The 18,841-nt window shown below is 40.1% G+C and overlaps 1 protein-coding gene across 1 annotated transcript in view; it reads right to left on the bottom strand.

The window, feature by feature from the left end:
- Positions 1–2,113: 2,113 nt before the first annotated feature.
- The window catches only part of Dhx40 (DEAH-box helicase 40), a 39,882-nt gene continuing 23,154 nt past the window's right edge, over positions 2,114–18,841 (bottom strand). Inside the window, exons 13-18 of the mRNA XM_034506774.2 lie at positions 11,150–11,264; positions 9,985–10,093; positions 8,327–8,421; positions 5,899–5,968; positions 4,860–5,088; positions 2,114–3,449 (exon numbers count right to left, since the gene is read on the bottom strand). Of these exons, the coding sequence (XP_034362665.1) occupies positions 3,310–3,449; positions 4,860–5,088; positions 5,899–5,968; positions 8,327–8,421; positions 9,985–10,093; positions 11,150–11,264 (758 nt within the window). The 3' untranslated portion in view covers positions 2,114–3,309. The remainder of the gene's footprint in view (positions 3,450–4,859; positions 5,089–5,898; positions 5,969–8,326; positions 8,422–9,984; positions 10,094–11,149; positions 11,265–18,841) is intronic.

The following is an 18,841-nucleotide window of genomic DNA, read 5'->3' as shown; positions in this document are numbered from 1 at the left end:
AACACAGATCTGCCGGCCTCTGCCAGCCAGTGCTGATATTAAAGACAGGTGTCACTCCAAGTATAAAGATGTGTCTGTCTGCTTGGATTTGTGCATGTGATGCAGAACCATGGAGGCCAAGAGAGGACAATGGATGCTAAGAGCTGAGTTCTGCTTCTCTAGAACAGCAAGTCCTCTTAGCCACTATGGCATCTCTCAAGCCCAAAGATTTTTTTTTTAACTTTATGTATATGAGTGTTCCTGGAGGTTTCTGTTGTTCCTAGAATTCATGTTTACTGGAAATTCCTTCTTCAAGGAATGCTTTTCCTTATAATATCGACAGATAAATACATAAAATAAAATTTAAAAAGTACCTAGAAATAGTGATATAACTCAGTTGGTAAAACAATTGCATTCACGAGGCCTTGGGTTCAATCTCCATCACCACATAAAACCAGGTCTGTTTTTATGTCTGCAATCCCAGCATTTTGGAAAACGATAACAGAAGAATCATTTTAGGCCAGTCTAGGCCATAAACAAGACAATGTTTTAAAATAAACAAAATTACACCCAAAAAGCTAACTCAAGCAAGAATCAACAATTTACATAGATCCTTGTGTTTTGTAATGTATTTTAATAATCCTAAAGTATCTCCCCTTCAAATGACTTTTAAAAGTGTAAATATTACTGCATGTGTGTAGGCATGGTATATTTGTGTGGCCTTGTGTACCACGGCACAGAGATGGAGGTCAGAGGGTAACTTCTTGGCATTGGTTGTCTCTTTCAGTTAAATGGATTCAGGAAATCAAACTCAGGCTTTAATCGGCTTGTATGGCAAATGCCTTCACCCGAAGAGCTTATGTAACATTCAAGTAAAAATTGTCTAATTGTGGGACTGGGTAGACTGATGTGCAAGCATAATAACCTGAGTTCAGATCCTCAGCACACTTGTATCTGTAATCCCTGTACTGGAAGGTGGAGACAGGATGATCCCTGGAGGATTGCTGGCCAGCCATTCTAGCTAGTTGTTAAGCCCTCTAGGTTCAGTGACATACCTTGTCTCAAAACAATGAGGTGAAAAGTGTCAGATGATAACACCTGATGCCAACCCCTGGCCTACTCATGGGCTGGTGAGCATGCACATGCAGTTTTAGGAAAGAGGAGAGAAAGCTAATACCATATAAAGTAACTACCCAGGACAGCCAGGGCTACAGAGAAAAACTCTGGCTTGAAACAAACAACAAAATATTAGGCATATTCCTCCCTTAGAAAGCCTTCCTCTCTCCTGGGAATTCCTCTATAATCTACTTTCATTCTGCTTAAAAAAGTAAAGGGATTATTGTAACAACTGATGAAATTTGAATTTGGACTACAGATGTAGAATGTCGTGGTGAATATTTTATGATTTAAAAGAGCTTTCAGAATCTGGAGGGATGGCTCAGCAGGTAAAAGCACTGACTGTTCTTTCAGAAGACCATGGTTTGTTTAACAGCACCTGCATGGCTGGAACTGTAAATCTAGTTCCAGGGGATACAGTGCTTGCTTCTGGTCTCTAGGAGTACCAGGCACACATGTGGTACATAGACATACATACATACAGACAGACAAATTCACACCCATACACAAGATAAAAATAAATCTAAACAAAACAATTATAAAACAGCTTTCATTCGAAGAATCCACACACATCTTTATTTCTAACAATAAAATACACTGATAAAATACACCTGAAAAGAAAAACTGGAAGGCCTAAATTATTTTTAAAAACAGATTCACGATCTTGCAAACATTAAAAAAAAAAAAAATGTAACTACTTACCTTCAAGGAAAAGCAAGAAGAATGCACTATCACCAATTTTTCAAAAAGGTTTCAAGTGTCTAACTACTGAACTTAAAACTTTATAGATACCAAAGGATATAATTATCTAAATAAATCAGGCATAATTTTTATACTAAAGATGTAAAACCCTGCAAAGTATAGTGACCCGAGTATATTCACTTGGGAGGCAGAGAGAAACAGGAGGATAACTCTGAGTTCGAGGTCAGCCTGCTCTATACAGTAATGCCAGGCCAACTAGGGTTACATAAAAAGAAAGAAAAACAAAAACTGAAAACAAAAATCCACATACTGTCTATGGAGTTTTAATGACACTAATAGCTTTATTAACAAACACTGAGTGAATATTATGTGCAAAGCACTATGCTAGGTGCCGTGAAAGGTACAAAGGTGAAAAAGACATAGACCCTGCCCACAAGGAGCGTATAATCTAATGAGAAAGACAAACATATACACACATAACTACAATACAAGGCAGTAAACAAGAGTAGGCAAGTGCTGAATAGCCTGAGTGTAAGATTAGCCTCAAGGTTTTGATTTGAAACATTAGTGAAGTGTTGGCTGCTTTGAAAAATCCCCTTTCAGGATTAGCATCAGGGGTGTTTGAATGGTCCTACCCAAGCAGCGGCAGTCAGGAGAGGAGGCCAGCTGGAGGGGCTGCTTGAAATTGCTGTCACACCTACACACATGGGCTGACACACAAGTATGTAGGAACAGCTAAAAAGGTGTGTGTGTGTGTGTGTGTGTGTGTGTGTGTGTGTGTGTGTGTGATATCATTTGTATCATTCACACACACACAAACATCTGTCCTTTGGTCAATGGCTATAGCTACTGTTTTAAACAATATACTTTTATATAAAAAGGAATTTGTATAATCCCCAAAAAAATCAATTTAAGGATTAGGATTAATTTAAGAAAGAGTCCTGCCATAGGCAATTTTATTTACTAATTGAGTCTTTAAATATCTATAAAGCTCTGGAGCAATTAAACTGTTAGACATCTAAGTATTGCTGAGTAATAAGTTATAACTTATGTAAGTTCAGCCTTCTGAAGGAAACGATCACATACCTGATACAACACTATTCTAATAGCAATAAGAAGGCCTTGAAGAGATTTAAGGAAAATAATCTTTAATGCTTCAATGCAAATGAAATACACGCTGATTAAATACAATTCAGTGGTTTTTTTTTTTTTGAAAATATCTCAGTGACACTGTTTGATACCAGTTAAGGCCAGCAAAACAGAAGTGAGGAAAATATTGTATTATCTTTCATTGGTTTCATGTACTATGACTGTGCAACCCAATCTTTTCTTTCAAAATATCATTTGTTAGTACTGATGAGATGTGATTTATAAATTCTGATTTGCTTTCAGCTCACAGGCTAGGACCAGCTGCTGACCACTTCCTTTTGATAGTACTGTCTGAAATAACTGGCACAACAGAAGCACATTTCCTGGCTGCTTTCCTCCTTCCTAAATCGGACAGTCTACTGCTTAGCCTGTTTCCTTTAATGTATCACTGTGGTCCTGGATTCTCTGTTGCTTTCTCTCCAGGAAACGAGCCCGCGCATCTGATATGGATTTGTCGTCATTTCTTCTTTGCATTTTCTTTAGAACTTCTTTTGATATTCCATCTGAAAAACAGTATAAATATACCTTATTTTTAACATTTAGAGAAAAGGACTGAGGAAATGGTTCAGTAGCATGCACTTGTATAGCAAGATCGGAGGTGGAGACAGGAAAATAACTACAAGCTCCAAAGCCAGCTAGCCCGGACTACACAGTAGCAAACAGAGGCCCTGTCTCAAGTAAGCACCAATAACTGAGGATGTCCTCTGACCTCCACATGTAAGTGGTCTCACAGGAATACACATATCATATACATACAAGTATTTTTTTTTTACAGAAAAAAGATCAACAAGAAAATTAAATGTTGTGTAACCAAAAGTCTGATTGAAAAAGCACACAGCTGGGGATGCTGAGTTCAATGGTACAATGTACACATCAAATGAGCAAGATCTTAGGACAACCAGTACAATAACAAAAAGTACACGAGCCAACAGGTAGGCACCTGCTGCTGATCCTGACAACCTAAATTTGATCATGAGGACACATGTGAAAGGAGAAAGCTAACTCCCGTAAGTTATTCTCTGCCTAAACTTATATACAACACACACACAAAAATAAGATGTAATTGAACAACAATAACAAAAAGACTAACCAGTCAGAAAAAAGCTGACCCTAAGTCAAGCATATAGGACAGTGTTGCAATAAAACACCTAGTAATTATCATATTTGAAAACCTTTTGATGAGCCAGGCATGGTTGTCCATGCACTTGGTGGCAGCACTTGGGAGTCAGCTGTAGGTAGATCTCTTGTGAGTTCAAGGCCAGCTGGGTCTACATAGTAACTGTCCAGTCAGCCAAAGTTACATGGTGAAACTTTGTCTCAACAAAAAACTCTTCTGTGACTTCTTGGGCAACACTTTCTACCATCAAGTTCCCAGGGATGGCAAATAAATATGACATGAATCACCATTCTGTCTCAAAAAAGGGTTTAGTGTATATGAGCTAATTATATTTTATGTTGTAATCCATGACTACATCTTTTTTATATAGCTTCCATCTATAGTCCTAACTATTTAGAAAACCTGCTGGAAAAATGGAAGTTCTGAGGTAGTAAGTCACAAAATTTGATAAAACAAAAATAAGTAAAACTGGGAAAGAGGAAAACAAAAAAGTGAGCCAGGCAGTGATGATGCACACCTTTAATCCCAGCATTTAGAAAACAAAGGCAGGCAGATGTCTGACTTCAAGCCCAGCCTGGTCTAGAGACTGAGATCTAGGACAGCCAGGGCTACACAGAGAAACCCTGTCCAAAGCCGGGAAAACCCCACTGGCAAAAAGACAACTTCATAGTTAAGAGAACACCTATAAGCTCAGTACTGAGGATGGTGTGGCAAAGGATCACCAGACCTTCGAGGCCACTCTGGTCTACAACATAAACCCCTTCTCAGAAAAAGAATAGGATTATGATTCACTCACCCTTTAACTGTTTCACATTTTCCTTATTTGTCCATTTTCTTCTTGCATCTTCTCTCATTTCACGTCTAGCCACACTGCTTAAATCATGTGCATTAAGTTCATGCAATTTGGGTAGTAAGTCTCTCACCCATTCATAACGGATTGGACACACAATTCTTGCATAGACTTTGGTAGTAACTAATACTTCATGAAAAATTATCCATTCAAGCTTGGTTTCCTGTTCATGAAGCTACATAAAAATGTAAGGATAATTACTATTAATAATCATCCTCACTCTAAATGAGAGCAAGAAAATAAGAACAGCCAAGGACTATATACAGAGAGCCTGTCTCCAAAATACAAAACAATAACCTGAAGCCCTCCGAACTCCTATCTTCTTCCATAGAACAGAAGTCATATGCTAACCAAATATCCTTAAGCTCTACATATATAGAGACACTGGCATGTTAGTACTCTACTCTTACAAATGCCTACCTGTCATTAAAAATGAAATACATTAGGGCTGTCAAGATGGCTCAACTGACCAGAGTTCACTTCCCAGGACCCATGTGGTGGAAGGAAAAAACTGACTCCTGCAAGTTATGCTCTGGCCTCCTATAAAAACGTTTTATTTAAAAAGAGTACTTTTGCCTGGTGGTGGTGGCGGCGGCGGCGGCGGCGGCGCACGCCTTTAATTCCAGCACTCGGGAGGAGGCAGAGGCAGGCGGATTTCTGAGTTCAAGGCCAGCCTGGTCTACAGAGTGAGTTCCAGGACAGCCAGAGCTACACAGAGAAACCCTGTCTCAAAAAAAAAAAAAAAAGAAAGAAAAAAACAAAATAAATAAATAAAGTACTTTTTAAGGGCTGAGGATATAAAGTGCAAGAGAAAACAAAACAAAAACCAACCCACAAAGGAGTAAGTTACAAGGCAAGGTGGTGTTAAGTCTATAATCTCACCACTCAGGAGGCAGAGGAAAGAGGATCTTTAGTACACCCTTAGCAACAGAGACCCTCTTTCAAAACCAACCAACCAACCAACCAACCAACCAGAAGAACCTACTGCTGAGGAAGGATGGATATGAACTGGACTTCCACGCCCATCCATTGTGCAAAATGTCCTGCCAACAGATCTATAAACAGAAAAAACAAATGATAAAGATCAAAACAGTAAAACAATAAGGTAACTGATTTTTTTTTTTTTAACTAAGCAGTTTACCTAGGGAAGAGGAATCACTTTAAGTAACAATAATGTCACAAGAACTGGTTTAAACAATTACTGTCCTCAAATTCTACTTTTCCTTTTTTTTTTTTTTTTTTTTTTTTTTTTTTTTTGGTTTTTCGAGACAGGGTTTCTCTGTGTAGTCCTGGCTGTCCTGGAACTCACTCTGTAGACCAGGCTGGCCTTGAACTCAGAAATCTGCCTGCCTCTGCCTCTGCCTCTGCCTCTCTGCCTCTCCTGCCTCTGCCTCTCTGCCTCTGCCTCTCCTGCCTCTGCCTCTGCCTCTGCCTCTCCTCCTGCCTCTGCCTCTGCCTCTGCCTCTCCTCCTGCCTCTGCCTCTGCCTCTCCTCCTGCCTCTGCCTCTGCCTCTCCTCCTGCCTCTGCCTCTCCTCCTGCCTCTGCCTCTCTCCTCCTGCCTCTGCCTCTGCCTCTCCTCCTGCCTCTGCCTCTGCCTCTCTCCTCCTGCCTCTGCCTCTGCCTCTCCTCCTGCCTCTGCCTCTGCCTCTCCTCCTGCCTCTGCCTCTGCCTCTCTCCTCCTGCCTCTGCCTCTGCCTCTCTCCTCCTGCCTCTGCCTCTCTCCTCCTGCCTCTGCCTCTCTCCTCCTGCCTCTGCCTCTCTCCTCCTGCCTCTGCCTCTCTCCTCCTGCCTCTCTGCCTCTCCTCCTGCCTCTCTGCCTCTCCTCCTGCCTCTCTGCCTCTCCTCCTGCCTCTCTGCCTCTCCTCCTGCCTCTCTGCCTCTCCTCCTGCCTCTCTGCCTCTCCTCCTGCCTCTCTGCCTCTCCTCCTGCCTCTCTGCCTCTCCTCCTGCCTCTCCTCCTGCCTCTCCTCCTGCCTCTCCTCCTGCCTCTCTGCCTCTCCTCCTGCCTCTCCTGCCCCTCTGCCTCTGCGCCTCTGCCTCTGCGCCTCTGCGCCTCTGCCGCCTCTGCCGCCTCTGCCTCCCAGGTGCTGGGATTAAAGGTGTGCGCCACCACTGCCAGGCTAAATTCTACTTTTCCTAATGAATATCTATCCATACAGTAAAAACATCTTTTCATCACAATTCTAAAGAAAAGAAGCTGTTATTACAAGAGATTTAACTGGTGGGTTTATGCTTTATACATTTAAAAACTTATTTCAGTTCCAGAGTTCAACCTGAGGTCATCTGGTTTTCAGGGCAAGCACCTTTACCCACTAAGTCATTTTACCAGCCCTATAATTATAATCTTATGCTAAAGTAACTTAAGCATGTTAGCCCATGTCACATTTCTTCAATTATTTTGTATGTGTGTACATGTGCCTGTGCATGCAAATAGGGAGGCCAGAGGTCAACGCAGAGTATCTTCCTCTATAGCTGTCCACTTTGACAACTGGAAGTTTCCAACCTGTTGTCTCATCCAGAACCACCAAATGCTTACCACTCTCCTTCGTAGCTGTGATACAACCACCAAACCAGAAAATTAACATTGATGCACTACTAACATCAAATCCTGAGACCCCCACTTAAGGATCGGCAATGTCCTAATAACATTTTAAAGCAGGACTCAATTTAGAATCAGAACCACCTTTACTTTCCATATTCTTCATGCTGGAACACTTGTTCAGGCTCTTCTGACCTAAATACTGGTTTACTGTTCCCAGTCTCTTTCAGATGATATTGTTAGGATACCAGGCATAAACCACCATGCCTACTAACTTTTGAGTATTTCTAACTTCCTCACCAATATCCTTACCATATTTATTTATGTGATTAATTCTTCAGTTATATAATGAATTTCCCATTACCAGTGTTACTATTTTCCCTTTTTTTTTTTTTTTTTTTTTTTTTTTTGTTTTGTTTTGTTTTGTTTTTTCGAGACAGGGTTTCTCTGTATAGCCTTGGCTGTCCTGGAACTCACTCTGTAGACCAGGCTGGCCTCGAACTCAGAAATCCACCTGCCTCTGCCTCCCAAGTGCTGGGATTAAAGGCGTGTGCCATGAAAAGATTTCTCAGCCTGGCAGTGGTGGGGCATGCCTTTAATCCCAGCACTCGGGAGGCAGAGGCAGAGGCAGAGGCAGAAGCCAGAGGACAGAGGACAGAGGCAGGCAGATTTCAGAACACAGTGAGTTCCAGGACAGCCAGGACTACACAGAGAAACCCTGTCTCAAAAAACAAAAAACAAAAGAAAAAAAAAGATTTCTTATAACTGTTATCATCATCACAGAATCTATATCATATCTTCAATCTTGAAGTTGTTTAGCACTGCAGTTAGATACCATAGTGTCTATGAACTCTCTCCAACATGGAACTCTTACCTCCGAGCAACATTTTTGAAGTAGCCTGCACAAAGACATCTTCGTAATACTTCATGTTTAGGGCCTTCAAAAGTCTCCCTTGGGAAATCACTTTGCTGTAGAAAGAGTATGTATTCAATGATAAAGCTCACAGTACAATTTGATCTAATATTTTTTCAAAATTCGCATTTCTATTCTTGGCAACATGTTATGAGAAGAATTATATTTAGCATTGCACCCAAAATAGTCAAAAGACAAGCAGAATATATAAAATAATAATTTACAGAATACCATGTATCAGAAAACAAAGGACATTGACCCAAGAAATAGAAAAATTACATCAATAAAAGCTCCACCCTAGTCTTAAGAAAGAGTTCTGACTACAGTACAAGAAAAAAAAATCCAAATGGAACCTAGACAACTCACTAAGGAAACAGAGGCAAGAGTCTGACTGGAATTTACAGGAAAGAGTGAGTTCAGGAGAGATGTTCAAAAACAAAAAAAATACGAGAGATCTGCAGAAAGTATCTGCCCAGAAAAATCACACTGCTTAGTATCTCCCAGGGCTAAAAAAGGTGCTGTGAATACTTCTAAGAACTGGTTTGGGATGGAGTACCTAGAAGAGGATTACCTTTAATGCCAGGACTTGGGAGGCAGAGGCAGGCAGACTGCTGAGTGTAGAATGGCCCCGAGATACAGACTGAGTTCTAGGCCAGCCAGTTGTACAGTCAGACCATGACATCACCACTCCCCTCAGAAAATGCACATAAAATGGCATGGAACTTTGGAAGGTATATGTATTATCATTTAAAAATATTTATTTTATTTTAAATTTTGTAAATGTGTATATATGAGCATATACAAGTGAGAATAGGAGGGAGGCCAGAGGCCTCCAATTCTTGGGGGATATGATCCAGGCAGTCATGAATCACCTGGTGTGGGAACCGAACTCTCACCCTCTGCAGAGCAGGATGCAATCCAGCCACTGTGTAGTCTCTCCAGCACTATTTTCCTCTCTGCTTTTTCTTTTCAAACACGGTCTCCTTATTTAGTCTCCGCCAGCCTGGAAACTTATCATATTCCCTCAACTAACAGAGATCCATCCACCTGCCTCTGCCTCAAGGATGATGAGATTAAAGGCATGCACCAGCCCAGCCCTATTGTCTTGATTGTAGTAATGAGTTAACAGATGTATACAGATATCAACACTCAGAGAACTGTACACTTCTTTAAAATGTTTTAAAATATTTTTTACATTTAATGGGCAGGTGGACATGCTCACGCCAAAGCCTTTATGTGGAGGTCAGAAGAAAACTTTTGGGAGTTGGTTCTTTCCTTGAAACATGTGAGTTCCCGAGGTCAGACTTAGGTCATTAGATTTGGTGGCTTGCACGCTTACCTGCTGAATCATCTCACCAGCCTATGTGAAGTTTAGTGTGTGTCAGTTATTCTTCAGTACAACTATCTAAAAATATTTTCATTATTTAAGATACATTTCTTTACCACTACAAGAATTCACTGGATCAGAGAGACGGTTGTACAGTGTAACATGCAGAGGAAAAGTAGCCGACTAGAATGGGTGACACAAATATAAATTTACTGTACTGAAAATTCAGTAGGACATACATAGACCTACAGTGCTAGACAAGAAAACAGACAACAGAAGCCACAGCAGTCACCTGTTTGAGCTTCCTTATCAGTTCCCGAAGCTGAGCTTCCACACGAAACGCAGAGAATAAGCACCGCCAGTGAATCCAGTGCTTCTGGCACCATGAAGCTGGAGCTCCACTACAACACAAAAACACTGCTGTCCTCAAAATAGCTTCTACATGTGAAGGACAGAAACATCCGCATTGCCTTTCAGAGAATGGAAACCAGTGTGTGGTGCTGCAGAGCTGGGGTGCTTGTGACCTCAGCAGTTGGGAGACAGAGGCAGAAGGACTTAAGAGTACAAGTCAGCTTCTACTATACAGCAAGCCTGCTGCTTAGGCTACAGGAGACCATCTCAAAAAAGCAAGCAACTAACCAACGAGCCAGCCAGCCAGCCAAACAACAACAAAAGAAACCTGTATGTAAGAAGAGATCCAGACAAGTACTAAAACAGCATTTTAGAACATTTGACAAAAAAAAAAAATGAACATGGGGGCTGGAGAGATAGCCCATCTCTTAAGAGCATTTCCTGCTCTTCACAGAACCTGGGTTCAATTCCCAGCATCCACATGGTGGCTTACAACCATCAGTAACTCTAGTTCTAGAGGATCCAGTGCCTTTGTCTATTTCCATGGACACCACGTATTCTGGTGGTACACATGCATATAAGCAAGCAAAACATTCATATGCCTCAAATAAGTCTTTTTAAAGAAAAAACAGAAAATGTGACAAAAAATTAATGTCAGGTCCTCTAATTAAATTAAAAAAAAAAAATTTGTAAAAAGGTTTCTTTTCAAAAAAAAAAAAAAAAAAAAGCCGGGCGGTGGTGGCACACGCCTTTAATCCCAGCACTCGGGAGGCAGAGACAGGCAGATTTCTGAGTTCAAGGCCAGCCTGGTCTACAGAGTGAGTTCCAGGACAGCCAGGGCTACACAGAGAAACCCTGTCTTGAACAAAACTAAAAAAAAAAAAAAAACTTTTTTTTTTTTTTACATATATGAATTAACAAATATCTAACCATCACTTAATGTGAGTATCTACATGAAAACAAAACTCTGTAAAATTTATTTTCAGGAAGAATTTGAGGGAAAAAGAAAAACCAACATTGAACCCACATGACTAAGACCATATATATCCTGTATGTAAGGAAGCTGCAGATCAACATTTTCCAATACAAAGGACAAGCTCACATACCTTGATTTGCACTGCTCAAAAATGACAGCTAAAGTTGCAAAGTCATTAAATCCTCCAGCTTTCGCTGCCAATTCCCGATGTTTCTGTTCTGCTTCCTTCTGGTACTCTGGATCAACTAAAAGTCAAATTTAGTTTAGTTCCATGTTAAATCAAGTCCCTACATCACTTTGCTTCCTCTTTTACCATGTTCAACAACATCTGCCTCACTCCTTGGGGAAGAATTAAGACTTCTTAAGTTCTGTTTCTCCTTAACTCCCATCACCTGTAGTTCCACACCACAATTACCACCAGGTTGTTGTTTTACAAGATAGACTATCTCCCTACATAGCTCAGGCTGACCTGGATTTTGGCATGTAGTCCAATAGAATGTAGCGTGGCCTTAAAATTCTTTTGTCTCTGCTTCCCAAGTACTGGGATTACAGAAGTGTACCACCACATATAGCTATTTTCCTTTTAAATATATGCTAGAGATTTATGACAGTCAACATTACTCTCTTAATTCAACTGTCTTTAAAATAGTATCTGGAATTTACTTTTTTCTTTGGAATTTACTCTTCTCCAACAACAACAACAACAACAAAATCATAAGAGCTGCTGACAGTTAAAACAGTTAAAAGAGATATAAGGTAAAAATCCCATGTCCACAGTTTGTTACATGCACACAGTCTTCAAAGCTAATCACTATTACAGATGGTCCCCAACTTACACTAATCTAACTTTATAATAGTGTAAAGCAATATACTTTACATTCAGTAAAAGCGGTACTTTTCATACCAACATTTTCGTTTTTTTCCCACCAATCAGCACAACAGTTGCTCCCAATACTAACAGCTTTTACTAAGGAGCCTCTGCTTGCAGTCACCCATGCAATCATGAGGATAAGATAAACAACAGTCATAGTATACCATGCAGCTTTGTGGAATAGGCTAGTGTTTTTAATACATGTCTGACTTTGGATGGTTTTAATTTCGGATGAATTGAATCAGCATGTACCTCGCTGTAAGTCAGGAACATCTGTGTTAAGTTTGTGTTCTTCCAAGTATTTTCTACTTTTCTCCTTCCACCATATGGTTCTTAAGGATCAAAACAGTGGTCAAGGGTCAGCGGAATGGTTCAACAGGTAATGGTGCTTGCCTTACAAGCCTCATGACCTGAGTTCAATCCCCAGAATCCATGTAAAGGTAGAAGGAGAGAACTGAATCTACAGTTTTGTCTTCTTACTTCCACATATAATGCCATGGCAAATGAATACAACATACACATACAGAAAGTGATCAAGCACTGCCTAAATGTATAAAGAAGAGACACAATTTAACCAGCCAATATATATGGAATTCAGAATAATGGGAATTAAACAGGAGCTCCATATACATTAAATTTTCCTATTACACATATAATAATGTATAACAAGTATACAGAAACTACTTAAGCTGTAAGTGTATCCCCCTAAGAGTTAGTCATAAGCATAGTGTAACAATGCACTCAAACAAATACCAGCATCAGGGAAGCCTAATCACCTGACACTATCCACTTCCCCCAGAAGGGTAACCATAGCCTAACCTCTAACTCCACAGATTACTCATTCCTGTTTCTAACATTTAAAATATGTTTTGTTTTGTTTTGTTGGCCATGATGGCATACACCTTTACTCCAAGAGCTCACTGGGCAGAGACAGGCAGATCTCTGAGTTCAAGGCAACCTGGTCTATATATAGGGTGAGTTCCAGGACAGCCAGGGCTACACAGTAAAACCCTGCCTCAGAAAAAAACAAAAAACATTTATTTTGTATGTGAGAGCATGCAATATGGAGGTTAGAAGACAACTTGCAAGAATCAATTTTCTCCTTCCATCATATGGGTCCCAATAGTGGAATTCAAGTCACCTATATCAGTCGTAGTAGCATTACCCATTGGCCCATCTCACCAGCCTTGTTTCTAACCTTTATATGAATGGAATCACACAATATGTACTTGAGTTTAACTGCTTTTGCTCAACACTGTTTTTGAGATTTACCTTTTATTTACTTTGATCCTATTTCTTCTGAATTCATTTTAAGACTAACATGCTTTCTGGCCAAATTCCCCATCCAACACTTTATCAGCTTACTTTTTATTCTGCCTGGGTCCCCTGGGGATGTACAGACCCTGTTTCAAACAAATAAACAAAAACTAAGGGGAAAATGGCTCAGTGGTAAGGGGCTTGCCAAACATGAGTACCTGAGTTTGATCTCTAGGGCCTATATAATGAAAATAACAAATTAAAGAAAAAATTTAAAATCCAAATGTGGTAGCCTCTACTTGTAGTGGCAGGACTGGGGAGGCAGAGACATGTGGCCCTTTGAGGTTAAATGGCTAGTCCAACCTAGTTTACTCAGCCTTGCTGAGGTGCAAGCCAGTGAGGAAAAAAAAAATTTTTTTTGGAAACATGGTCTTTCTACATAGCCCAGCCTGCCCTAGAATGTACAGAGCTCTACCTGCCTCTGCCTTCCTCAGTGCTGGGATTAAGAGCATGCACCACCACAGCCAACCAAGGAAGAAATCTTATCTCAAAAAAAAAAAAGAAAAGAAAAAAAGAAAAAAAAAGAAAAAAAAAAGAGAGAGAGAAAGAGAGAGAGAGAGAGAGATAATGTTTGAAGAATGTTGAAGAATGGCACCTGAAGAAGTCCTCTGGCTTCCACACCCAGACTCACCTGCACACATACAAACAGAAAGGTACAGAGTCAAACAGAGTCAAAGGAAAAGGAAAAGCAAAAAAAAAAAAAAAAAAAAAAGGCGTGGTAGCACATACCTCTAATTCCAGCACTTGGGAGGAAAAGGTGTAAAGGCTGTACAAAGACAGCCTGGTCTACACAGCAAGTTTCAGGCCAGCTAGGGCTACAAGGTGAGACCCTGTCTAATGTCTTGATTAATCTACTAAATAAACACATAAAAAAAATCCATTATTCTCCAGGCCTGAGAGTTCATGCCTTTAATCCTAGCACTGGAGATGCAAACAAGGTCCAGGCCAGTGGGAGCTATTCAGTCAGACCCTGTGTCAAAAACATAAACCTCATCATTAGCTGTCACATAGCCAACAAGCGAACATAAATATACAGCATGATGTATAAAATGCAAATGGTTCTGCAGTACCAAATATGGAGGAGGGCATGTACAAGCTAGTTCAAGCTGCTCTCTCAAACAGTGTTTACTTTGGGGTGACATTTGACTGTTTTCCAGATCACTATATAAAGCAGGCTGGCCTCAAACTCAGCAATACTCCTACCTCTGTCTCCCTAGTGCTGGGATTAAAAGTACTACACCCATCTTGTTTCTTAATTATAAACTTGTTCAAAAACACAATTTTTTTTTCTCAGTTTTTTTTTTAACTACACTAAAAGGAGAACCACTGTTCTATTAGTGATTGAAAAAATCCCTTATCACCACGAATAGTGGTTGCAGTGGTTTGCATATGCCTGGCTCAAGGAGTGGACTTGTTGAAGTAGGTATGGCCTTGATGGAGGATGTGTGTCACTTTTGGGATGGGTTTTGAGACCATTTTTCCTTGCTGCCTGAAAGCCAGTCTTCTCCTGTTTGCCTTTGGAACTAGAGCTCTCAGCTCCTCCAGAGCCATGCCAGGCATGTTCCTGCCATGATGATAATGGACTGAACCTCAGAACATGTAAACCAGCCCTGTTGTACTTTATAAGAGTTGCCTTGGTCTTGGTGTCTCTTCACAGCAATAGAAACCCTAACTAAGACAGAAGTATATAGCTTGAATCCCAGCACTTGAGAGGCAGAGGCATGAGGATCTTTGTGAGTTCAAGGCCAGACTGTTCTATACAGTGAGAACTCCAGGACAGCAAGGACTACACAGAGAGATTAAGAGAGATTAAGAGAAAGAGAGAGAGGGGGGGGAGGATCCATTCTGTATCTTTTTTTGTATCTTTTAAAATTGTTTTATCACACACACAACACACACAGACACACAAAGCCTAGTGATGGTGCCAGCACTCAGAAGGCAGAAACAAGTAGATCTCTGAGTTCCAAGGTGGTTTGGTCTACAGAGGGAGTTCCAGGACAACCAGGACTACAAAAGAGAAACCCTGTCTCAAAGATGTTTTTAAGATATTGGAGGATAGGGAGAAAAAAAAAAAAAAGCCACCTTGAATATGGAGATCAGAGGACAACATGTAGGACTTGATTCTGTAGGTCCCAAAAGTGATCTCACATTGTCAACTTTGAAGGGAAGTTCTCATGACATGACTTAGTCATGTCACTAGTCCCAAACATTCTCTATCTGGATAGGGGTTCATGCTATATAGATGTATCATTTCACAGAATGTGCTGACTTGTACTAATATATCTATACCTTTCACTATATTTAAATTATGCCTTTAAAATGTAAATAAGGCCTTGAAAATCACTTGATTTTTTTCCCACTCAGCATGATTCTTTTTCTATTCTTACCCATTGGAGTTAGGTTAGAGTTGGACCCAATATCCTGGTTTTGTTGTTGTTCTTGTTGGTTTTCCCTTTTGGTTACCTGAGACAAGGTAACAAGGTTTCATCTCACACCCCTGACATATATACACATAGCTGGTAGTCACTACAAAACCCAAGATGGCCTCAAACTCTGAGTTCCTCCAATGTTAACTTCTAAAATACTGAGATTACAGGTATGCACCGCTACATACAGTTCTCTTATTTTTTAAACAAAAAACATGGGACTCTGAGAGCACTAGGCCCATGGTCAATTACCTGGGTAATTGGAACACTAAACTTTTTACTTCCATGTAATACTCTCCAATACTTTTGGAGTTATCTTTAGCTTTGATACTCCCTAACATAAAATGAGCAACATTATTTACTGCACATTCTCTCCTTCCATCATGTTCTAAATTCTGAAGAACTCAGGACATCAGGACTAGAGCAACAGCTTAGCAGTTAAGACAACTAGCTGTTCTTCTCAGCAGTTCCAGAGGATCTGACACCCTCTTTTGGCCTCACCAGGCTCCAGGCAAGCATAAGGTGCACAGATACACAAACACCAGACACATTAAAAAAAAAAAAAAAAAAAAAAAGAAAAGAAAACCTCAGGTCATCAGACTTGGCAGCAAATGCCTTTGAGCCATCTTGCAGGCCCAAGAATCAAAATTTTGATGGTTAAAATTGAGATCTATTTGGGGCAGGCAGCAAACTGATTCAGTAACACAGTACTTTTACAGAAAAGTAGATCCACCATTATAATTATGGCAGTGACAAATTAGTCTGGGCCCAATACTCATAACCTATAAAAAGAAAGGCCAGTGAGGTGTACTCTATTGTTACAGTATTAGTGTTGACAAGGCATAACAATTGCTCTGAAGCTCCCTGTAGGAAAAGTTGTTTCTCTAGATGAAAAAAAAGCCAACATGTGTTAACATGTCTCATACTGACACACCAAGAATCGAGGAAAGGAAAATATATAAGGACACAGAAATCTTTTAAAAAAAAAAAAAAAAAAAACTCTATGGATAAAGAGCAGAACTACCTGTTCTTCTAATTCTAAGAAGACGAGTTAATGTATTACTAAGTTACCACAAAAGAACAAAGGTTCACCTTATTATCTAGCTTTATCCTGAAGGGAAAATTAACTTTCGGCTAGGAATGTTAGATACTTCCTATGCCAAACAACTAAGTTAAAGGATAACAAAATATAAAACTCCTTATCCTGTTTCCGGTCCCACAGGTATATGGTAAGCCCCCTAAAAGGCTCTGTGAATTACTGGAGACCAGAATAAACAGCCAGACTTCATGTACTGGTTAGAATCTCCACACTTTAAGATGGTAATTCTTCCTAACTTGATTTACTAGATTAAACACAGTCCCACCGAGTCATTTTATGGGTTTCAACCGACTCTGCAATTCCTGTGGTGAGGAAGAGACCGAGAACACCAGGATAGTCCTGAAGGGGAAGAACGAAGTCAGGGACTACCTTATCTAATGTCTTAAGAAGGCTCATACAAGAATAGTCAACTGATCTAAGACAAAGGAAGGCAATTCAAAAGAGAAACATTATTTTGAATAAATGATGTTGAAACAAATATACATCCAACTACTATATGACAACATTAAGAGGAAAATCCAGATGACTATGGTAGAGCAATGACCTCACTGATAAAGCACTAAAAACAAGATCCACAAAAGAAAGCAGTTATATTGGGTTTCATTAAAATCAAAATCTTCTGTCTACTAAAGGCAAAACAATGAAAGGATAAGCCAAAGATCTGAAGAAAACACTTAACAGCCAGGAGGTGGTGGCACACACCTTTAGTCTCAGTGCTCAGGAGGTAGGGGCAGGCAGAACTCTCTTAGTTCAAGGTCAGCCTACATAGTAAGTTCTAGAACAGCCAGGGCTACATAGACAGACTCTATTTCAAAAAATGTTATTGCAACATTTTTTAAAGATTTATTTATTTTATGTATATGCATATTGCAACATTTTTTTAAAGATTTATTTGTTTTATGTATATGCATACACTGTAGCTGTCTTCAGACACACCAAAATAGGACATCAGATCCCATTACGGCCGGGGCAGTGGTGGCACACGCCTTTAATCCCAGCAATTGGGAGGCAGAGGCAGGCAGATTTCTGAGTTTGAGGTGAGGCCAGGCAGCCTGGTCTACAGAGTGAGTTCCAGGACTGTCAGGGCTATACAAAGAAACCCTGTCTCGAAAAACAAGCAAAAACAAAAAACAAAAGAACAAAACAAAACAAAAAAACAGATTCCATTACAGATGGTTATGAGCCACCATGTGGTTACTGGGAATTGAACTCAGGACACCTCTGGAAGAGCAGTCAGTGGTCTTAACCACTAAGACATCTCTCCAGCCCACTGCAACATTTTTTTACTTTGGTTTTTTGAGACAGGATTTCTTTGTGTAGCCCTGGCTGTCCTTGAACTCAGAGATCTGCCTGACTCTGCCTCTTGAGTGCTGGAACTAAAGGTGTGAACTAAAGATGTTCGCTCCCAACACCTGGCTGTAACTTTTTTTGTAAACAGCCAAAACATGAGAACATAACCATTCCCTTTAATAAGTAGATAAACAAATTCCATATCAGAGAATGAAATTCAGTTTAGTGATTAAAAAAAGAAATGAACTGTCATGCCACAAAAATACATACACACGGCCAGGCGGTGGTGGCGCACGCCTTTAATCCCAGCACTTGGGAGGCAGAGGCAGGCGGATTTCTGAGTTCAGCCTGGTCTACAGAGTGAGTTCCAGGACAGCCAGAGCTACACAGAGAAACCCTGTCTTGAAAAAAACCAAAAAAAAAAAAAACCATACACACTGCTAGTGAAAGAAGTCCATCTGAAATGTTACATACTGTTCACAAATAGAAGGCATTCTGGAAATGGCAAAACTATAAAAACAGTAATAAGAGCAAATGTCCAGTGGGTTGGTTTATTTTGTGTGTGTGTGTGCACATACATTCTCATGTGCACCTGAAAACCAAGGGACAACCTGAGAGAAATGATGTGGGGAAGAACAGAAAACAGAAAATGTTTAAGCAAGTAAAACTATTCTTGCTTAAACATTTTCTGCTATGGTAGACACAGGCTACTAGATGTATGTAAAAACCATCAACAGCAGCAAACGTCCTTCACAAATAAGAGACAGTAGTAACTGGGGAAAATGTGTGGCTGAGGGAAAGGGAACCTTCTAAATTTTT

Source organism: Arvicanthis niloticus, chromosome 6, assembly GCF_011762505.2.
Source record: "Arvicanthis niloticus isolate mArvNil1 chromosome 6, mArvNil1.pat.X, whole genome shotgun sequence".
In the NCBI taxonomy this organism is placed as follows: Eukaryota; Metazoa; Chordata; class Mammalia; order Rodentia; family Muridae; genus Arvicanthis; species Arvicanthis niloticus.
The sequence above is the reverse complement of the archived record's forward strand: the minus strand, read 5'-3'. Positions and strand labels throughout refer to the sequence as shown.